This window comes from Rhopalosiphum maidis, chromosome 3 (assembly GCF_003676215.2).
Source record: "Rhopalosiphum maidis isolate BTI-1 chromosome 3, ASM367621v3, whole genome shotgun sequence".
Lineage (NCBI taxonomy): Eukaryota > Metazoa > Arthropoda > Insecta > Hemiptera > Aphididae > Rhopalosiphum > Rhopalosiphum maidis.
Window position 1 is genome coordinate 23,854,126 of NC_040879.1, and position 25,206 is coordinate 23,879,331.

General features: G+C 29.4%; 1 protein-coding gene across 4 annotated transcripts in view; it reads right to left on the reverse strand.

Moving 5' to 3' along the window:
• The window catches only part of LOC113556632 (filamin-A), a 97,524-nt gene that overhangs the window by 19,492 nt on the left and 52,826 nt on the right, over nucleotides 1-25,206 (reverse strand). Inside the window, exons 16-26 of one of the 4 annotated variants that reach the window (XM_026961701.1) lie at nucleotides 24,245-24,826; nucleotides 23,362-23,535; nucleotides 23,127-23,291; nucleotides 22,071-22,243; nucleotides 21,264-21,420; nucleotides 20,535-20,664; nucleotides 20,067-20,226; nucleotides 19,818-19,982; nucleotides 15,991-16,121; nucleotides 14,535-14,673; nucleotides 3,420-3,603 (exon numbers count right to left, since the gene is read on the reverse strand). In XM_026961701.1, the coding sequence (XP_026817502.1) occupies nucleotides 3,420-3,603; nucleotides 14,535-14,673; nucleotides 15,991-16,121; nucleotides 19,818-19,982; nucleotides 20,067-20,226; nucleotides 20,535-20,664; nucleotides 21,264-21,420; nucleotides 22,071-22,243; nucleotides 23,127-23,291; nucleotides 23,362-23,535; nucleotides 24,245-24,826 (2,160 nt within the window). Of the gene's footprint in view, nucleotides 1-3,419; nucleotides 3,604-4,597; nucleotides 4,867-14,534; nucleotides 14,674-15,990; nucleotides 16,122-19,817; nucleotides 19,983-20,066; nucleotides 20,227-20,534; nucleotides 20,665-21,263; nucleotides 21,421-22,070; nucleotides 22,244-23,126; nucleotides 23,292-23,361; nucleotides 23,536-24,244; nucleotides 24,827-25,206 lie in introns of those variants that run through there. The other 3 variants (XM_026961703.1, XM_026961702.1, XM_026961705.1) reach the window with 3 other exon arrangements.

A 25,206-nucleotide genomic window follows, 5' to 3' on the forward strand; every position in this document is an offset into this window, starting at 1 on the left:
AAAAAAAATGTATTTCTGGAACAATAACCATCGGAAAAAACGGCTGGTACCATATTATATAGCATTTAAGTTCAATGACGGGGTTTTATTTATATGAGGAACATAATATCTGTGTGAGGCAAGTTTGAATTTACAAGTTTTCTAAAGAATTTATGGTTACATTAATTAGGTTATAAAGTAACTACTATTTTTTTGTTGTATTTATTTTTATTTTTAATTATTTTGAGTAACACACCGTACCATTAAAAAAAAAAATTAATTGAAAAATTAAAATGTGAAGATCGATAACAAATTATCACCAAAATTGTCAAAATTGTATCAAAAAAATTAATAAATAAAAAATCAAAAAACAGGTTTTAATAAAATTTATAAAAATACACCAGCTAGGTAAAACTTATAATATGTATCTAATTTCATTTAAATGTCTCTCTAACATTTTAGGGAAAATTGCTTTTTAAAATAGAACAACCTCGAAACTTGACTATTTGCGAATTGTTCTTTCGTAAATATATATATATGATTTGGAATGTAATCAAATTTTTGTCTATTTATTAATCTCGACAGTCTACGTAATGATATAGTTATGCATATAACAATAATTATACGATTCGGTTGGTTTCAAATAATTAGTAGATTTCCGTGTGAAATCAAATGTTTTGTCAATTCAACGATGCAGAGTAAAAGCCCCTTAGATCAATTATAACGGTTAGCCATTTTTCAGCAACATTTTATAATTATGTTACCTCAATATTAACTTTGTAAATAAAAATTTTCATTGGAAAAATGACAATTTTTCAAATATGTTGTATGTTCCTATAATATAAACCTAAACTAACCTTTCTATTAATTTTATTTTTAAATAACATATTTATCACCCTGATACATAAAATATCATAGATTAAATAAAATGATTTATTGAGTTTTGATAGTTGAAGGACTTTTATTAAAATTCAAAATTTAAATTTTAGTAATATTTAATAATTTGAACGGGTACCAAATTATTTTACGAATTGCATCGAAAATCGCCTAAAGAGAAATGAAAACAGGACAGGAAACAAATACTGGATATTGAGCGAAAATTCGTCTCACATTGTTATTACTTTGTCACATATAGAAGGGGAATGGTATGTGTTGTTACACATAATTAATTTGAAACCAATAGAACTATATATTAGTTATTCTCACATAATATAATATATTCGTAAAACATTTTTTGACTAGACTTAAGTTAATTTTTGGATGGATACTTTTGTGTATTTTATAAAAGTTAACTGATGAATATACTTCATATTTCTCAGTCACGGGAGCGCATATTTACGAGAAAAACTAAAAATGTATCGATATTAAAAAAATATATATATACATTATTATCATTAATATCATTACGTTTCGTGGGCGTTTTGAAGTGGTTTGACAATGTCCATTTCAACGAAGTTTAAAATGAAATATGTTAAATAACTTGCATGTGAATAAAATTGTATTATCATTATGGATTGTTGCGCGAAACTAAAAATTATATAAAACATGCGTTAACATAATGTCATTATATGGACGCAGATTGAATATGTCTAATGTAATTTTAAAGTTATAACAATTGAAATAAAATCGAAAGAATATTATATTTTAGAGAATGAAGTATCGGATTTTGATTAAAGGAATTTAATCGGTTGTAATAATTTTTACGAAATTTTACATCTATTGTACATCTATCGCCAATTGTATCTACCAACCCAACTATCGTAATACTTCTAAATCTGTCACAAAGTCTTTGTTCTCATAAGAAAAACTGTATCGTCTATTCCTATATACATAAAAACAAATCAATATCTGGAGAATAATTTACAGGGTGTGATTGTTTTTCCTATACATTTGTTTTTGGTTTGATGTTTATTTTGTTGTGCGGTGTATTGTATGACTGGCAGTTAAAAATTGCTCGATATTTGCACCTCACCTACACAGCGATTATTTCACACAACTTTTATTTACGCAAGATGGCGGCCTAAAAATAATCCTTTTAAAAAATTAGATTATAATTAAAAATTACGTAGCAAGAAAAACTATCACTATAGTAAACAAAAAACGATTATGAGTGAAGACTGTCTATTACTAGCCTATATCGCTTATTTAATGGTTTTTTTTTTTTTTTTTAATATATCTACCTATTGGGTCAAATATTTTTTTTTACTATTAACAATATAGTAGATTGAATTAAGTTTTGAAAAAAATCGTTGCATTTAAAAATGTCAACGGATGTGTAAAATATACATAAAAGTCTTATAACCCCATTAATAATATTTTTGAATTATAACAAAATAATTAATATCATCAATTATAGTTAGAATATGAAATTGCATATACCTACATTTTAAATTAAAATAATTATAAAAATAATTATGTTTGTATATTTTTTTAGATTTTTTGGTTCCAGTAAAAATTACTTGTACCTATTACATTTTCAAACCATAGTTTTAAAATTGAAGATTTTTATAAATATTTTACTAAAATTTCAGCGTTAATAATTATAACAATATATGTCGTACGTGTAACGACATGCGTATTATTTTATTTACACAATATTATTATAATACATTAAAAAATTTAGATTAAATATATTGCCACGCCGGAAGATGTGCCAAATGCCACTGCTCTCCGTGTAAACAAGAGCTGCTAAATGTTTCACATGCACGAGTTTATTTATTTTTTATCTTTTCGCATCGTGGCTAATAATAATATAATATATCATGACAAACATGAGGCTTGCGGCTGTACGAGGCTGTTCCGATTCGGAAACGATACACGATTTTACGTGCCAACACGCGCTATATGATACAGCCTAAGCGAATAAAATATATTAAAATCTAATATCATCGCATTATAATATATTGTCTGTGGTGGACGTCGCATGAACAATTTTCGTGATTTTTTAAAACAAAAAAAAAATCACAGACCTTCTCTCAACTCATTCCAATGTACCTATGTATACAATATTGTTACAAAAATATATGTCCTACTATGATGATGATATAAAATATGTTTAATGTTTGTTTTTTTTTAAAAAATAAAGAGAAGAGAAGGAGCACAACGAGATTAATAATGCGTGGGGACTCGGTTCAAAGGTATGAAATATAAAAAAAAAAGACAGAGTTAAAACTATTTATGTGCGGCGTACGTTAATAAATCGTTAGGTGTATAATATAATTTATATTCGCCTCCGCATTTACACCGAAAACCGCGAGAATGCCATTCGTCTAATTTACTTCATTAGCTCCGCGACGAAAACTCGTAGACCATTGTTGTACTCGATTTACGTCACGTGGCTGAATAAATATAATATTTAATTGCTGATCGATTCCTCGCACGTAAATGAAATTCATATTATCGTACACCTTCACTACGATTAATTATTCAATAATTCTCACCTGTCAAATGTCCACCGCACGAAGGTACCGGTATCTTGTCCAAAGACACGGGTCTATACTCGTTGCCGTTGGTTCTGGTGGTTGTCGAGGTGGTGGTTGTCGTCTGTTGCGCGTACTCGTCGAAGCGCAGTTGCTCGGCAAAGTCTCTGGGCAATCGTTTTGCTCCGACCGTTCCTTCGGTGGCCTGTCGGTAAACGGTAATACAAATGTGATTTCATTAATTATAAGCAACGTAAGCTACAAGTACGGTGGTTACCGGACAGCGGTGCCAGGAGAAGAGAATATAATCAATTCGATATTACAATATTATTACATTATTATCGATTGGAAATAATTACAAGCCCATTACGTATTACACATAAATAATTAGAGACCGTAATTGCATGCATGACTATGAGGGCATTGAAGTGTGAGTGCTTTATATTATCAAACTGATTTTATAAACCTAATTGAATTTACAATTTGTATATTTTATACACTCTTGGTAAATAAAGAAACTATTTCCTCGTTTTATTATTGACAATTTTGACAAAAACTAATAGGTCAGTCAAAAATTAATTAGAAATTATCACGAACCACGTCATTTTTGATAATTAAAAATAATATTTCTTACTTTAGGAAATATATTTATTTTTATTTATTATTGATTCTATTGCTATCATAGAAAAGAAATTATTATACAGTTGCTGCCATGACTTATGACAGACCTTTGATTTATTCTGGTTGTTCTTGCCTTGTTATCGCAGTGTTCATTAATTCTGTTTAAATGTTTTAATCCATAAAATACTGCATATTTTGAAAGGTCTAGTGCATACTGTTATATATTTTTTCATTTTTAAATTATATTTAAATTTAATATTTTTTATAACGCATATTTATATCACATATACAACTTTTTAGTGCATATAATTCCGGTCTCTATAGATCTACCTAATATTATATGCACCAACGGCACGATCAAAAAACAACAAAAAAAAAAAAAATACAAAATCGAAGAACTCAGTTAAAACCAAACTCGTATGTGCTGTGGTGTTAGTGGGCCAACTACAGTTGGGCTAGATCAATATTAATAATTGTAGTGTTATTATTCAATAAGGTTACTTCGAACACTTAGTCGTATAATGGTTTAATACACAAAAAACGATAAGTATAACATTATATAATAATGTAATATTCACCTAGTGCACTGGGTTTTCGGCGATGATAATATTATGTTATCGGCCGGCACGGAAATTCGGTCTCAGCGGTGTACTATATAATATTATACAAGTGGACGGTGTACGCGTGGCGGACGGACTCGGCGACGACGACTCGGCAATTCTTCCGGATGGAGTTACGCCTGCAGCGGCGTCGTCGACAATTTATTATTATTATTATTATTTCGTTTTTGCTGTGCTGCGGCAGACGAGTGCAGCGTACGACGGCGTACTAGGTTACGGGATCACTATAGGGGCCGCCGTTCGAATGAAACCCAGATCGCGCCGGAGAGGAATGAGAAAACGGAAAATAAAGAAACAAACAAAATCAAATGTGTAAAGCAAAAATAAATGGGGAGAAAAACATTAACGAAATCGGTGGAAAGCTGTATGCAATTTATTTATATAAATATTATACACGGTTTGGAGGAGCTGGCTCGGAGTGCCACCGAGTCGGCGTAATTATATTGTTGTGCGTGTGATATTTTTATAATATTATATCATTGTACTTTATTATACATACAGGATGATCGCCAAGCATGAGCACCCTCATGTATTACCTTAATAATGAATTTAATTTAATTATGATTTTTGGAATTTATGAATATAAAGACCATATTTTTGAATTCTTGAGATTTTTAGTACTACTTATTTGGAGTGTCCTGTGGCAAAAAAACATTTTTTTCTTTTTAAATAGAATCACCATTTTACTACAAATCATTGAATGGGTAATATTTTTAAAATTTTTGTATAATTAATTCAAAATATACAAACTTTTAGTTTTTCAGTTATACTAAAATCATTATACTAAAAATAATAGTTTTAAAAAAATATAAAATAGATGTAAAATTGGATCTAGTATTATATACATGAACTAGTTGGATCACTTTTAAAAGTTATAAAAATATATAGATAAATAATTAATTACTAACATTTTAAAATTACTATAGCCCCCATATCTTTCAAACCCATAAGTATACATATATATTGTGATCCTATTATCATAAATACAAAAAGTTAAATAACTCAAAAACTAGGTACTCGTTCAAATTTTGATTTGTATACGTCAACATTTTCAGAAAAATTATCCACTAAATAATTTATAGTAGAAAAAGATGATGGTTTTTATTTGAAAAACAAAAGTTTATAACTCCAAAAAACACGCCCTAATTAATAAAAACTCAGGAATTTGAAAATATGATTTTAGAGAATGTTTAAAAATCCTGAAAATTAGATTTTGGATTTTGAACAACTGTATTATTAAAAATAGGGCAAGGGTGATCATGTGAGGTGAATCATCCTGTATATATATATATATATGTATAATATGACGCGTTGTGCCGAGTGTCGAGATGGATACGTGTTTTATCCCTCCGACATCGTAGAAGAAGGGCCGACGAGTGGTGTTAATGATCCAGGCCATGATGTGACCGAGGTGGGTGGATACGCAGCTGCAGCAGGATTGTGGGTGTCACGAGATTATATTATTATTATTATTGTCGAGGAGACGTCGTCGACGGTCCGTGCAGAACGCCACCGTCGCTGGCAATCGCCCAAACGTGCATGGCCCGACGAGTTATTATTTTTACACATCAAGACCGTGGTGGTGACGTTATGTCCGATTCCAGCGCCGCCACCGTTCTCTACACAATACGAATTTCGGTCAGCGCCATTAGAGCACATATACGAATGTGCCAGGGGGTATTTAGCACTGAAGTATCTTATAAGTATAATTTCAACGTAGTTCAATACATATAATTATAAATTAACCTAATAGGCTATAAATTAGATGAAAATTACAAAATATATACACTTCGATTGTGAATTGCGTGTGAATTTCAATCAAGAATTCCAACCTCTTGTCACAATAAATAAATTAGTAGTTTTTAGATTATGAATGTAATATGTATTGTTATATTTAACGATGGGCCTTTCCAATCATAATCTGTGTCGATTGGAGATGCAAAGACAAAACTAAAACTAGTTAAATACATTTTATATCAGTTTTACTAATTATTGTTTTTTTTTTTTTTATTATTATTTTTCTATTTAAGACTTTACAAAATCGTGTGATCAGTTTATATTTCTTGAAACAATTTCTATAAGCTGCACCGAACACCCGAGAAACACATGTTTAATGTTTATAGTCAGTATATTTTAATAAAACGTTTAAAAAATAAACGTTCCGACTTCCGATCCGATTAAAAAGTACCTATTGTCGATAAGCGTGATATACAAAACGAGAACGGTGGCAGTTCTTTACAAGATTTCGGTTTGGAAATTCGAATACGGGCAAAAGTGTTTTAATTAAAAGCTAAATTCTTGGGCATAAGTGTTTGTAAATTAAATAATTCGCACAACAATATATATAAAATAACATGCAGTATATTATATTGCTGATTTTAACTTGGATGCATTAATGCATCCGCCTTTGGTGTATCCTGTTGAATGTTTTTTTGTTAAATTACATAACGTATTTGCAATCTATAGCTATATTTTCACAAAGTATTAAATGTTTGTAAAATTTCGATTAAGCCACAACCACAGCAATATAAGTAGATATCAGGCACTCAAATGATAAATAGTATTATCATATTATGATAATGATAGTATATTATTATATTATTATGGGATGAACGCCAAACACTAAGCTAAACACTTGCCACTTACTAAAATTTATATAGCGTTTAAAGGAAATTATGGGCTAATAAATGTCTCAGATAGGTGATTTCAGTTTTTATAACATTTACGCGCGATGAACTATTATCAAATGGAATTTTAACGGTTATTCGGGATAAAGATGATCTTTTAGCATCTTAATTTTTCTGTAAACGAGTGTAAGATAAATAAATAATAATAAACAAAAGTTGTATAAACAAATTATTTTCACGTAAGGTAAACGAGCGTAATAGCTGACATCGTTTGACACACGTTTTTTAATTACGGTTTGATATGCCAAGAGAACAAGAACAATTTAAAATGATTTAAGTCCCAAAAGTTTTATTATTATCATTTAAGTTTAATTTAACGAATGCATATTATAATTTTTAACAATTAAATTCAACGTATTAAAAAATTAATTAAATTAAAGCACATTTATAATATTTAATAACGCGTTTATTTTCGATTGAAATCAAAAATGTTTATGCTTGTGGACTTATGTTGAAGAACACACTTGACAAACATCTAAATAGGTAATATTTTTTTATAATTGTTAAAACATTAAGTAGGTTTAACAGATTTATACCTAAACAAAAAACACTGCCGTTGATTTATGTATATTATATTTCACGCATTACCCACTAACCATTTAATAAATTATTTGCGTGTTAAATATTCTCTAAAATGTAATTAAAATATAATAATATTCAAGCGAAAAAAATTCTAAAAAATATTACTGTAGTAATATAATTATCTCGAGTACCAAAATCTAATATGACAATGCAATAAATATCATCGAAAGAATTTTGAAATGAAACTGTATAGGTGCATTGTATCATGATTTTATTTATTCAACTAGCCGAAAAAAACAAAATATGTGGTAAATCGTGAAATCGTTCGTTAAGGCAATAGTAAAACTTGTAACCAAAGACCAAATGTGATGAAAAAATATCTCAAGTGTTAATTTTAGATCTTCGTATGCATTGTGGTTCGAATTACTATGAAATAAAATTCATTTTTAAGCGTTTCTACGAACTATATACCACGTGTTTTCCATAATTCGCGACCATATTTTAAATATAGAAGTCGTAATCGCGATCTGCACGTTGTGTTATGAATTTTACGATGGAAAATATCAGTAGAAACAAACATGACCGTCTTATTGCATGTGTATTAATATAGACAACTACAACAAAATATTGATGATAAAACATCAATAAAAAATGAATCAAAACTTAAAACTCGTGTACTTAAGAGGGCTTCACACCCATATGTGTTGTCGCCATCTTACAAGTACCTACGTAACATAGCAAATTTACATTATATGCGCATAACTTGCTAAAAAATTAAACTAGGTATCATAAAAAATCAACATGCAAACATGGATAATGTTCTTATCATCAAGTTTCATAATAGGTCAATTCATTCTAATTTTTAAACTAAAACGAAGCTAAACGTGATCTTCTGGTCGTAAATTTGCAATGTTGCAAACTTGTAAGACGGAGACAACACATACGGGTGTGACGCCCTCTTAAGTGCCACATAATCGCTCAATTTCTAATAATAAATTAATAAGGTATTATATTATAGTAAGGTAATAGTAGCAAAACCCGCAAGTTAGGGTGTAGTTATTACTAATAGCTTTAACATATTACTTAATATCCTAACTAATAAAACGTGTGTCAAATAAATCATGTAATGTATTCAATGTAAATTCAAATTGATCACAAAATTGAAAATATATATTGATATTTTATAAAGTATTTATTGGAAAACGAAATTGTCACATAAATCAAGTATCTGTGGGTACTAATAATATATATTTAAAATATTCAATTTTATGAATATAATATTATTATGTTGCCATATTATTCAAAATTTTTTCTATTAATATTTGTTGAATGTCTTTATTGATTTATTTGACGCTCAGTAAATATACCTTTAAGTTTATTTTACAATTATCCACAGTAAATTAATCAACAAACGAATCATATTTATAAGTAGATACAATTTAAAAGTTATACACTCAAAACTGACTGAAACAAAACTACATAAAATATGCAATATCGTATACGATATACCTAATATGCTGAAAGTTGTTTAAATATAATTTTAGTGAAATTGTAATAGAAAAAAAATTAAGTGACTTAATTATAATTTTTTTTTGTTCACCAAGTTAATTGAAAGTAAAATTGAAACTTTTCTTATCATCAATAAAACTAGGTATATATTTTAGATGTTATTTATTATTTACAAAAATATTCAACTTCCTAAGTAACTTTAAATTTACTCCAACGTTATAACCTAATTATGAATTCGACCACTATTACGTCTTCTATTATATTGGACTATTTGCATAAACGATATATATATATAGGTGTATCACTGGAGATATGGCAAGTAAAATTACATTTGAATTCGCCAGATTATTGTAATATACTGATATACTGTATATTTATTTATAAGTTAAGTTGCCGTAACGGCGAAAAATTACGAATAGGTACTAATGAAGCACTACACGAGAAAAGTTGCTAATAATAAAATTCTAATGAAATTGACGATAGCGTTGAAATGCATAAATATATTGTGCTCCTCGGGATACTGACAGTGAATTATTATTATTATTATTATTATTATTATTAAAAATTAGAACGCCACGTCTTTCCTGAAATTATATAGTCTATAGCGGATCTAAAAAAAAAAAGTAAAAATAAAGACCTTACACGACTATTCAGTAATAATATTCGTTTCACTATAAAAGCGAAAAGTAAAAGAACTATTCAAGGATACTTGAAATATTGTTATTTCAACGAGGCCTGGTAGCCTGCAACGACGGTGGTTTGAATAAAAATGATAATTAATTACGTCTGGTTGTCGGGAAACCGTGTACTTTAATAATTATTAATACTTATATAATGTGTACTCGAAACGGCGACGACTGTAAATACCGTTTTGTCCGTTTTCTCGTTCCGCGCGAGTTTTAGTTTTTTCGATGACGGTTATTTATTCGTATGACGTCAAAATGAAAATACACGCCCGCGATCACGCGTAATAATAGCATAATATGTAACACGGCGATTATCACGCACCAGAATTAGGGTTTTCGTACACAAATTCAAAAATATTTATGACATGCTTTTGATATTTCGCACAAAATAATTAAATTTAAAATGATAACTTTCATTAGTTTCGATAATTTTTAATATTACGAATATTGGTATGTTTGAAAAATATCTTTGTTTACGATTAAATTTGTTCAGCGCAATAGTAAACAAAAGTAGGTCGAAGTGTCGAATCATTGGAACAAGACGTATTGGAGATTATTATTTTTATAAATAAATAAAACCGTTTTGTTAAATATATTTTAAAAAATACTATCAAAAAGATTACAACTATGAGAAATTTCATGAAACGTAACTCGGTAGGAATTTCCATTTAATTTTTGGAAATATCAAAACAATTTACGATAACCAATTAATAATTAATGGCATAATATTTCAATTAGGTAATTGAGATTTCTTGATCAAATATAATATATTATTTCTTAGATAGTAATTATATCACATCATGTGATAAATCAAATTTTCTTTTAATCGATCTAATTACCTACTTAATACCTATAATTATAATATTTTTAAATATAACAAACATTATTCGTCATAATAGAATATATATTATATAATATAACAATCATCACGAACCACGACATAGGACTTTCGTGCTAAAGTTTGAAAATATTTACAACAGGCTTTTGATATTTTATACAGAATAATAATAGAATATTTAAAATAATATTATATCAGTTTTCATTATTACAATTATTAGAATATTTGAAAAAATCTGATGATTCGACATAATAGCGTCAGGTCCGAATCATTAAAATTATCCTTGTGATAATAAATAATTATAATCATATGTTTTACATCAATAAAATAAAATAAAAATTATTGTTATATTATAGGATTGGGAAATTTTCAGGATCGTAACTCTTAGGATAAATTCCTGCAGTAGCTGGGAATATCGAAAAATTTACATGGATCAATAATGATTATTTAAAAATCATTAGGTGTTAAAATTTTTTTACAAAAATAATTTCATAAATAGTTGAATTGTAAATTAAAAACAAATTAAATTGTATTTTTTTTCTAATCGAGTATAATGAAAGAAACCATAAAATAAAACACGGCGTACAATACACAGAGCATTTTCACTGGAATTGTTAAATCAAAATCCCGTATTTATGATAAAATAATATTTAATCGACTATTATGTTGTGTTATTTGGTATTTTACAAACATTTCTTTTTGTTCAATAAGTAGAATTTGTAGTAGTATTTTTGTGAGTCATACAATATTGTTAACAGACCTTACAATAAATTATATTACGTTTTATAGCTATTAATATTATAACATAATATGCAGAGATAATATTTAATACCGACATAGAAGAAATAATAAGGTTATCGCATGTATGTTACTTTAATAAAAACGTCAACAATTCGAAGTCAATTTATTACTGATAAATGAAAGATCCACATGAAGCTTATCACAGCGGTTGTACCTCAGAATAAATGTAATCAAATTATATTATACAGTAATTACTATAATAAGACGTGTTACAACTTATAATAATCAATAGCTACATCCTGTTAAGAAAATTAAATACGATGTCTTGGGCGCCTAGTCCTCTATCCATCTCGAATGTAAATGTTTCGTTCAATTAGTATTTTAAGGGTTTGTGTTTATGATTTTCAATATTATTCTCTCAAAATGCAGATAAAAACAGTCGGACACCTAAAAAATTATAGGTATGTCAGTTTGGATATTTGATCATAAATTTAAATTGTTTTTGTGCACGAAAGTCCTTTATCTATTTATTAATATAATAATGTAACATAAGAACAAAACGTGTAAATATAATAAAATTACAAATTTCAATAATTAAACAACATAATAATATGCCTAAAATATGTTTAGTCTCCACACTACTACATAACATAAGCGAAACAAAAGTTAGTCATAATCAGTCAACACAGTACTGAAGAAATATGTATATTATACCACCTCAAACTGACCTGATCATGTTGTTTGTAGAGTAAATTTGTTCGTTTTAAGTATATTTTCCAGGTGTATCCGCTAAAGTTAGAGACGCGCACTTGACATTTTTCATCGATACCACACATTATTACATAATAATGTATCCATTATGTCATAACTGTCATTATTGTTTAAGACGATATAGTAGAATGAGTAAAATATAGTAAATGTAAGTTATTATTTTACGATAATAAAGTTGTATTTATTATAAGTACCTTCTTAAACGTACCTACCGACTGCGAATGGATGAAAGACAAATGTAGATTTATTTGTGTTGATTTAATTAAGAAGACACAACTCACATTTTATGGGCTTTGGAGTAAGTGGTTTTAGAGAAATTATGAGAAGAAATACAATTTTAATCCATGATAATATTATTATATTTAAATACTTATTCAAAGTAACTTACAAGTGGTACCACTTAAATGCTATTGTTGGCTGTTGTGTAATTACGAGATTATAATATTGATTAACAATATCTCTCGAAAAAGAACGACTAAGACTATATATTATAGGTACAAATATTACTACAATCGCTGATAAGAAACTAAATTTATGCACGATACAGAAGCCAATATATTCCGGGTCCATTTATATTTTTTAAATATTATACCTATGGAGTGTGATAAACATAGGAATAACGAATCATTTTATAACAATAATAAGTAATAACTTTTATTCATATCGATGAAAAAAAAAATGATACAAACACAGATAATTGGCTGTTGTGCATAGAGTATAAATTTGGTCTATTATCTTAGACTAGACCTAAATACGTGGTAGAAGTTGGCCGATCTAAATTGTTTTTTTTTTTTTCGTAAGAAATAGTTTTTACAAACATTTGGTGGGTGTGTGGCATTCTCTTTTAAGACCGGAATATTTCGTATATAAATATTGAAAATTTTTACGTTTGACTGTACACTGCAGAAAATATTCCTATCGGATGTCAATTTATTTGCTTAAGAATTCACCACTGATTATAGAATAGACTATTCAATAGAAAAGTTGGTAAGCAATAGTATTCATTAATGCTCTGCAAACTATTATGATATGTAATGGTAGGTATAATAAGTCCGTTTCGACCTTTTAAAGATACTTAATTCACAACATTATAATATTATGTTATATTATATTTATAAAATTGTACATAAGTAACCAAACGTATCAAGCTGTTTTGTGAAGTTAATTTCTTTATATATGAATATTTTTAAGTTACAAAATAGGCGATATAATTTTAACGAAAATACCGTAAATATGTATTTATACAATAATAGGTATTGCTAATTATTTGAGTGCTACTTTTACATATGTTTTTTAAATGATTCGTCAAATATTTTTGGGGAGAGTGTAGTATTTCCAGTGATTTTCAAAAACAATGTTTCTATAGAAAAAATCCCAAAATACAAACATTTACACACTGCAGATTTATCAAAGAAAAAATAACAACGTCCGTGTGTCGCGTTGAGTAAAAAAAAATATATGTGGTAAATACATTATATCATAATGACTAGACTTTATTAATTCTATTTAATAATATTATTATATCGTACATCAATGGCGTGTAGATTGTCAACAATTTTACCTACACCAGATTACGACGATATTGGGTAAAAGAAAATATTATATGTAAATTATACATGCATATAAATCGATATTAATAATATTATTATTGTAACAAATGTAGTGTGCTGCGTGCTCCCGTTATTAATAATGATATATAATAGTAATAATAATAATAATTAAAGAATAAAAAGTAATAATAATAATAATATAATATTAATATGTATATAATTTTAACACCATCATGCTCCGTTATACTAACTTAAATGTAACATTATAATGCCCAAGCAACATGAAAAGCAATGACTTAATGCAGGCACGTATACAGAAAACAATTTTTGGGGTTTGGGGATTAACCCCCAAACCCCCCTGTAGACGTGCCTGATTTAATTATAATAATAAAAAAAACAATATTATTATCATCGTCACAATAATATTATAATACAGCTCCCTCCACACGAAGTGATCCAATATTATCGTCAACCCTCTGACTACGTTATAATATATATTTTGTACGATATAATAATGAACAATAATATTATACGATTATTATTATTTTTTTCTTTTTATGATATACATGTTTCGTTTGTTCATGGCGTTACCGTAAATTTGTAAAACCCGTCTTTGACCGGCTGACCGCCGTACTTCATCGTCAACGTGTAGTCCCCGGGCTCTTTGATCGAATAGTTGACCAAGTACGTGCCATCGTTTTTCGGCACGACTTCTGTGTTTACGAAATAACTGAAATAATACAGACGCGCGAACATACAACGTCACTTAAATATTTCACAAAATGCTTCACAACCACATACTTTAAATACTATATTATGAATTTAAGTTGGGGTGTTAGGCGCATAAATTCTGATATGGTGGGTATAATAATGAAAAAGAAAACAATATAATATTATACACCAACACGATAACAATATTCTATTTTTATGGTTTTCGTTATTATCAAGGCTCGGAATTTAAGACATTCAAATATATTTTTGGAAAGTGAGTATTAACATTTCGGTTTGATATGCATTTAAAGTATATAAAATGTGTATCGATTGATTTTATATATTAAGTTACATTTGTGCCAACAATTTCGTATTACAGGTCTAATAAAAAATAATTTTGACAGTTCTGTGTATTCACTGTCTTTTGACAAGTGACATTTATATATGCCACTAACACATAAAGGGTACAGAAAAATCAATTCAAATATACAAATCAATAGGTAGGCTTAAAACAATTATAAAACGGCTAAGTATTTATTTTTTTCGTATTGTTTGGAAAAATTAATTCATCAAAAGTTGTTTGATTTATTGCAACCGCAATTATATGTGTACATAATGAATTCCTATTCCATCGAAAACTCATAAGATAATCTTTAATAGTGATCGTACCAATATTATAAACACCTTCTCTGTTCAGTCTTGTTTGAATATTGATTTGATAATATATTAGTTTCTAGAACTCTACGGTAGTTCATCTAATTTTTTATGAACACGAAAAGTCGATAAGAATTCAGTTTTACGTAGGTAGGTTTTATACAAGAAAAAGAAGAAACGAAGACAAATAAGTACAATGTACTTAGTACATGCCTATATATATGTAATACAGAATTTTTTAATTTGTTTATTTATTATTTAATTTTTTATGTCGATATTTTTTTCTAAATGAAATATATTTAAAGTTTCAATTTTCTCCATTTGAATTTTAAACTTAGAATTCTTAGAAAACACAAACAACTAATTTTTTGTTGAAACAAATCGTATTATTTTAGCAATTTGCATATTCAATCAGATATAGGCGACGGGCCAAAACATCGATTTATACATGTACATGAAATAAGCGGCAAAGTCAATTTTGATAAAAACTTTTGGTGAGCCCTTTCAGATTTAGCAATTTATTTATTTTTTAAGTTCAAAGATTGTATATTTTTGCATATTATTATCTCAATTTTTATTGCATACATAAACACATATTTCAGTTATTTTTAGTACTTAAAATTTCGAGCCTTGATTATTATTATCGTGTTTATACATATTGATGGATATGATTCGGACTTACTGCCCGTCCACCGGTCTTATCCGGCACGTCACATTCCCATCGCCGCAGTTCCTGGCGTTCACGTTGATGCTGTGGTTTTTACCCGACAGTATTCGGCTCTCTATGTTCCCCATGATACGACAATTGTCCGCCTTCGGACGGTTACACGGAAAAAAACAAATTAAAACAAAATGAAAACGACGACACCATGGTCATAATATATTATTATTTATTATGTTCACGGTGAAAATAACTCCGAATAAAAAGCTCTGGTCAAATAAATATCTCGATTGAAAAATCGCACAATTGAGTTCAATATTGCACCTGATAGAGATAATCTAGTGCAGTTTAAATTCGGGAATGTAAAACAATTTTAAAGAAAAAAACAGTAACTGTCTAGAGAAATGTTAAGACTGAGAATAATAGTAGAGGAAGTAGTTAATAAATTACCATAGTATAGCATAATCTATAATTTATTATTGTTGAAAATTTTTAAATAATTTCAATAAATATTTTAATAATTAGAGCCCAAAATGTCATGAATATCCATATTTTTACTTACATAGTCTGAAAATTTGATAGATATGCTACAAAATTGAATTACACCCCAATGAATTAAAAATAAAACTATATGTTGCATATTTTTATATTTTTTTTTTTTACATATTTTGAAGTTTTTCATTTATTAAATGTATATTTTTGAATACAATTGTATTATACTGTATAATTAGGATTTTTTTAAATTATACAGTTATAATATATACTTTAAGTATAATTAATGTATATTATGTAAGAAAAAATATTTCGACGCTTCCAGGGAAGAAGGTCGTAAACGACATTTTCGTAATTTTATAGGAGAGCCGAAATACAATACATTTTTCTCTCCTATTCTATAGAAATATCATTTACAAGTATAATTCGTGTATCAATCTATTAATTGATCATGTTTCTAGTGTATTCTACTTACAACTATAAAATGTACTGATAATTACGGTAGAAATTAGCTTATTAACGATAATGTGGGGCGTAAGCCTATTATTTTTCAAGATAATCTCACAACATCATATCGACGGGTACAAGAAAAAAAAGCGTAAACGACATATTTAATAATCGTTTACGCCTAATAAAAGTCGTTTACGCCTGATAAAAGTAGTTTACGCCGAATATAAGTAATATAACTACACACCTGATAATTAATGGCGTTTACGCAAAATATTTAAAAATCGATAGTAATTCGTAAAAAAATCGTATCGATACAATCGTTAGTTCTATCGATAGAGAATCGTGGCGTTTACGTCAAGATGCTATTAACTCATTTTCGGCCAAAATGTCGTTTACGACCTTCTTCCCTGGAAGCGTCGATTAGTGTATAAAAAAAATGAAAATTTAAAATAAGTTATTAGTTACAACTATGGTATATGTACTCTAAAGCTATCAAATAACATAAGTCCAAGTCCAAATGTTAAGTAGCATAGCTAAGAATAGTTTATTTATAGATATTTGATATTATATATATATATATATACATAACTGGTGGACTTGAAAGTTTTATTAGATACCAAGGCGATATAAGAAATAAGTCTTGGAAATCTTAAAAGTCTTAAAAAAATTTCTATAAAGGACTATATTTGAGAGGATTTGCTCATACTATTTATTAATAAGAATAAAGTGGTGGTTATTTAAAATATTTTTTTCGTACCTTTTTTATATGTATTTTTACTAATAATTTGCAAAATATATCAATTTTTAACGTTATAATTATATGTATTTTTAGGAACGTTTTTTAATTGAAGATTTTATCTTATCCATGAGATATTGTTGAGATAATTTATAATGAAGATATTTTTTTCGGAGTTAATTTTACCGGTCACCTCCATCGTAATCAGTCAATTTTATAACATAATAATTTAATATTATTATATAATAAAATAGTATGATGAGTACGAAAAAGCTGAAGTTCGGCGTACTGATGAAAAGTGTAATATTATAATATGCACAACACTCGACGTATTGTTTACAATCGACAACCACAACACACAATTCGAAGCGTTAAATAGTTTTGTGGCATTGTGTTAAATGCAATTTCTATAGGTATTACTGTTCTTTTCTCGAAAAATATTCAACGGTCAAGTATACAATACAAAATTGCATAAGAGATAAGAATTACAAATAAAATATCGATCACACATTTGTTTTTGCTTTACATTATTACAATATGACGTATCGATACCGTTAGCGTTGGTCTGTGAACACGCGTCTCTGGCTACATTAGTAAAAATAAAACCATTTACCTACAGGCTACAACAAACGTTTAATGAAAACAAATCAAATCAAACAAGCGAAACGAAGCGTAAACGAAAACATACGTTAAGTATTATGAAAGTGTATAATAATATGATATTATGTCGATGTAGTAGGTAATATTATACCTGCAATATTATGTTTGAGTTGTTATATTAATAATATTATGTTCTACTCGTTAATAATATTTTAGATCGTTCACGGTATAATATGTGCACTGTGGTTACTGGTACTGCACGACATAGTTGAGTACACGTGTCTCATAACAATACTTCGAAGAAACCACACATATTTTAATGGTATGTGTCGCTTTCTTTTTTATATAATTTTCAGTTAAGCTGTGTGGCATTTTCAAAGACGATAGTCATCATAAGACTGAAATTGTTTGTTTATTCTCCATCCATTATTCGCTGGTATTAATCATTTTCAGGTGATTGGGAATCATATCGAATAAATCAATGATTGATGTTCTCCAAATTGCAATATATATTTTATATATTTCTTCGGTTATAGTAGTAACATTTTTCATGTTTAAAAAACACTTACAGTCGAAACACGTGACACCGAACAATAATACGCTTTACAAAGATATGTTTAGTAGTATTCGAATTCGCTCATCATATATCTAACTGAAGATATATTATTATTATAAACACCTCTCAAAAATGTTTAGCCCATAAGTGCATAACATCGTTTATAAAAACTTCAACAGACAATGGTGGATCACCCACGTGTGCATATCTAGCTTTAAAATATCGTCGGTCATAAATTGAATAAAAAAAAAATCATTTAACGGAAATTGTTTTTTTTTTTTGTACAAAAAATACACCGTACTTAATAATATGATATTTCTTATAGGCGTGTGCTAGTTAACGATATACAGAGTAATTTTATTAAGATAACTTTTCTATGATTTTTTTAGTATAAAATGTATGTTAAATAGGTATTTTATATTCTAAGAGAAGCGATGATGAACGTATTGATTTTATAATGATAAATATTTGTTGTGTCTAGTTTCTAATTTTTCTGCTATAAAAAATGCTTCAATCATCAACTTGTGTTAGGTCTAAGGGACATTTTTGATAGAAAGTTATATCTAGTTTATAGACATTTTTAAAATAATTGGAAAAAAGAATACGTTACAGTAATCTACTCAATGACGAGGGACGCTCAATATCTACTGTATACCTGAGCAGTTATATACCTATTATGTTTTAACATCTTACTTACAATTAAAAATTTACTATTACAATGCATGTAAATAAATCGAAAATTTAGAGTATCAGCTGAATACTCTGTACATCCCATGCGCACGCCTATGTATATGGTTGCTAAACGATATTCTAAAAATATTCATCTAATCACCAAAATAACTGCACTTAATTCAAATAAAAAATGCGTTAGTAAGCTGTAGTATAATATTATTGTACCGTTGTGTGATGTACAACAATGCACGCGTACCTAAATAGTTAGTTCAATAATATTATATACAAGCGTAAAAAGTTCAGCGTTAGAATTTTACAGTGATCGTGCAACAATAAACTTACATTTCCAGTGGAGTATGACTGTACGTGAATCGGTGATTGCGGTAACGATTTTCCGTCGTATAGCGCTTCAATCGTGTACCGACCACAATCATCCGGAGTATACTTGATTTTGTATAAATTATCTTTCTTTTCGATATCCACAGGCCTAGGAAAACCATCAGGTCCCTACAGAACGTACGGTCTTATAATTTTACAATACATATCTATCTACGAACATATGACGTGCATAATACTCTCTTTATATCTTACCATAATTCTCAAATCCAGTTTTCCGGAACCCGCGTCAGTAGCGTCTACAACGAAATACGTGGGAACAGAAGCTTTAACACCTCGAGAGTCAGAAACGCCGGGGCCTTCGATCTTGATTTTATCTAATTCGAATTTTGGCCGAACTCTAAGCTTGAAAGGACTGAATAAAAAAAAAATATAGATGCCTATTATAAAATGGCCTTGTGTACCTATATTATTGTATATATTAACATAAATTATAATTTATAAACGAATCACAGATTTACACCCGCTAAGTATTATTATAATTTAACACTATCCACAATCCAATTCATATGTTTATTATTTACTTAAAATTGTAACATTTACTATTTTGTTTTTATTTAACTTATGTAGTTGTGACGCTCGAAATATAAGTATAGATGTATCAATATGTTTATATGTCTACGCACCCTGTGCTAGTACACGTATGATTAGTATTCTATTTACCTGTCTGGTACTTGATGTCCGTTGTACAATACGTTAGCTGTAAGTAGAGCACCTTCTGGATTAGGAGTGTAAGTTACATCGTAGGTCCCGTCTTCATTGTCTCGAATAATCGGTTTCTGTTGTAACGGACCTGGTGAATGAATGTAATGCATTAAATGATTATGTAAAAAAAATCATGTAACTTTAATACACATTTAAAGTTAAAAAGATCAATAAATAAATAGTAAATTTTAAAAGTTCAACATAATAAAAAAAATTACATAACTAATTTTAAAACCTTTTAATTCTTATGAATATATTTTTTTAATCGAATAAGTTCAAAATTTCATAAAAAATGCAAATAAGATTGAAATTTGAGTATGAACACTCCGAGTACAAAGTTAAGTTAGAGTTGGAATTTGTGATCATTTAAATTGTAAGTTCGTTATTTCTTTAATTAAACCACTAACAGATTTATAATAGTTAATGTATAATGCATATAATATACAACTGTTTAACTAAACAAATTATTGAACAATAAACTAAAGGCGATTATATATTTTATCTACAACTAACAAAACAATTAAACTAGAAGCTATACATTCTTTTGCCTAAAATATTGTCTACTATTATAAAATTCTAAATATTTTCTGTGTTGTGTATATTAATTATTATATTCCTAAGAACCGTTTCAAATAATAATACATTATAATTATAAAATTAATAAATGAACGAGCTGTGTGATTTTACCTTTGTCGGTTACCATTTTTACGTCTACATTTCCTTTAGCAGATTTTGTAGCGTCCACTTTGAACGTGATGGGCGTGTTAGCCCTAACATATTTTGGGTTGATTCCTGGTCCGCTCACTTTGATATCATTTACGGATGCAGGACGATCGACTGTAACCTGTAATTCGTAGGTAAAACAATAACAACATTATAATAACTAACACAGGTCGGAGTCAAATGTACAGTTTTACTAATATGTACTAAGGTACAATCATTTATATTAGACGTATTTAAATTAACTTGTTGGATAATTGTTAAGAAAAGGTGGTTTTATGAAAATAGGTACCACGAAACTGAGGACAACAAGTGATATACAATAGATATCATTATATAATCTTATGCGACTTCGAATGTACAAAGAATCCGATTACGGAGATATCTAACAGTAACACTCTGCGTGAAAGTAAAATTATGATAGCTAATGTTATATTTTTGTATAATTGCGTTTTAAACTAGTGAATTTTTATTTTCAAGCTAAGCAGTTATCACAGTCTGAGTGAAAACAACGTTGAGTACTCGTATAAGCTCGAAAAAATCAGTTCAACATTCTAGCAGTTGCTCGAGTTCAGCTTAAAAAAGTGTACAGTCTTTGATATATTTGACACACAACAATACACATTTATTTAGCCAATAGTTTTATATCATCCGAAATTATTGAGGTTTTGTTAATGTAAGATTTGCTCCGTTTAAATTGAGATCAAAATGGAACAAATAATGACTAACGATAGTTAATAAATAATATAATGATAGTAAAAATTTGAATAATACCTTAAATGGTGATCCAGGAATGTGTTTTTCAGCAAACTGAATGCTCACATCGTAATCACCAGATTCTGTAGGCGTATATTCGACCGAACATGAACCATCACGATTATCTTTGCACGTCATTTTCGCCTCAGACGGTCCTTCGATGGCCAAACCTAAGCTTCCAGTGCCAGCACCTATATAATTACAAAAATATTGTGTTAAAGTTTTTCAAAAGCAATTTTTACACAGTAATATTACGTATTCTCGTATCGGTTATATCGGTAAGTCGATATAGAGATCAACTAGATCATTCTTAATCATTTTATTATTTTCGTTTTACTATGTATTTTTTTACATTCGTTATATTTTTAAAGACTTATGTAATTAAAATAAATTTATATCATAATATTATGTACATGATTATTTGTATAGTAATAATATAATATATATAGTGTATAGAAATTAAATAATATATTAGTAGTGAAATAAAATTCAAACAAAAAGACAAATACATTCTTGATATAAACAATATTGCATTGCATTTATAAGCAAATTCGAAATAATTAATATATATTTAAACAGTTTAAGGTTCAAAAAATAAAAATTTGAAAATATCGATTTGCTTAAATCGTTGTCACTAATATGTGTAATAACACTAATAACATTACAGTACGTAAAAAAAATATTAGATAACAGTTATCTGATAACTCTATTAAAGTATTGAGTTATAAAAAATATTGTATAGAATATGGCAGTATTTTAGATTATCACAAATTAAACTATTTATTTTAATGTAAATAATATTTAATAGATAATAGCATATAGTATTTTCAAGTTGGTGCATAATAGTTAATTTTAATATTCTTGAAGAAACCATCAATCGGTAAACTTTCCGTAATTTCTTAGAATAAATGTTTAAGCTCTAATACAAATTGAATGTATTTTTATATAATTTCGGTATCACGCAAAATTCTATGACCATAATAGTATATTTGCATGGTTTAAATTAAAATTTGTATTTTAAAGTTGATACGATTTCTTATTTTGAAACAATTAAAAACATCCTGTATGAATCACCTTTTGTTTCGACGGTAAAAGCGTTGACTTTGTTGATTATTCCTTTAGTCAGACCAGGTCCGAACGCTCTGCACTTACTGGCGTCAGTACCTCGTTTCACGTTCACGGAAAACGGTGAGCCAACTATGGGCACGCCATCGTAATAAATGTCAATGGTGTGTGGTCCTATAAAATTGAAAACAAATTTAAACATATTATTATATAATATGATCAAAGCTTAAGATGAAAATAATACCTTCTTCGAACGGGGTGTAACTGATTTTATATGTTCCGTCGCTTTGAGGTGTTATGAACGTTTCGGTCCGGCTGCCAGATGGATTAGTCACCGTACACGTAACAACTCCTTGGCCGTACTTGGCGACGGCTCGTGAATCCACGGAGAAGTCAGTCGGCGATCCCAAAAACACGCCTAAATTAAATTAAAAAAAGAATAATAAATTACTGACTTTTGCGATTCAATTAAAATCCATCAAAAACGAGTAAGTACTACAAAATCAAACAAAAAGTCAAAATCAAATATAATGATACATAGAGTAGTAAGTTATTAAACAGCATAAAAAAATAACACAATCTATTAGATCAATTAACTACGGGAAGGTCTAAGCTAAAAAAATAGTAATAATTACATTTATTATATACGCGGCTTAGGTATGTTTTACACTGGAATATAATAATAATATACCGTATTTATGGTTAATGTGGCAGTAGGTATAGAAAGCATCAGTAATGTAGTTACGTGTTCGATGTTTCCGAATCTACTTATGATGTTAATGGTCACGAGATTTTGCTCTTCAAAGCATCGATGTGTTGTACATAGTGGGACGTGAGTACAACGATAATACAGACGAATAGTAACACATTTTAACAAACTGTAGTAAACGATTAATAATAATAATAAAAAAAAAAATACATGTTAATAATTGTTTATTTGTCAGCCTGGCGTATTCGTTACATAAGCTTTAAAGTCAAAAAACTGGTCGCAAATCAAAACCAAAAAAAAAAAAAAAAAAACCGCACAACAAATCGGGCGACACACGCGAACACGCTCGGCACACGCATCGCGGACACACGGTAACACTCCGAATGGCGACGGCGACGTGTGGTAGCGGGAGGTTTACCGTTGGCCAGCAGACCGTTGCCGGACGCCTTAACGTTGTTGGGCGGACGCGGCGCATCGCCGGCCGCCCGGCCACCGACCAGCGCGTTGAACGGCGACCCTGGAATCGGGTGGTCGTCGAACGTGATGTTTATGACGTAGTGGCCGGCCTCGACGGGCATGTACGCCACCGAGCACGTGCCGTCCCCGTTGTCCCGGCAATTGATGGCCGCCTCGCACGGGCCCTCGACAGTCACGCCCAGGCCGCCCTGGCCGGCGCGCTTCGTGTCGATGGTGAACTCAGCGGGTCGGTTGACCGGACCGCCGGCCAGCCCGGGCCCGCGGGCCGTCACCTTGCTCGGGTCGCTGGCCCTCGTGCACGTCATCCGGTACTGGCGGCCCGCCGGTTCGCCGCCCAGCGTCACGCTCAGTCGGTACTCGCCCACCTCGGTCGGCGTGAAGTTGACCACGTAACCGTCGACCACGGGCACCACGTGCGCCGTTACCGAACCACCGGACGGGCTGGTGATCACCACCGCGAATTCCGCACGACCCGCTTCCCGCGTTATCACCCGAAACTGCTGAAGGCTGTTGACCGGCGCCACTGCGTGGTCCCCCGAAGACGAATAATAGTAATAATAATAATAAGAATAATTAGCTTAATACGTTTTTTAAGACTATTAATTATAGTTCAGTCTCAACTTAAACTGGTTTATGCATAATATAGTTTTATTGTTGTGAGGTTTGAATTGGGTAGATTATTTTATGGACAATTATTTGAGCAGTGGTATTTATATGTTAATTTATGTTAATCCCAATTGAAATCCAGAAATAGTACAATCAAATTTTGGACAATAAAAATTTAATATTTACAATAGGTACTTATAAATAATACCTTTTTCCGATTATTATTTTTCATCCATAAAAAAATAATTTGTACAAAATAAGGTGTATTTAAATGTACGTAGTTTGTATCAAAAATAA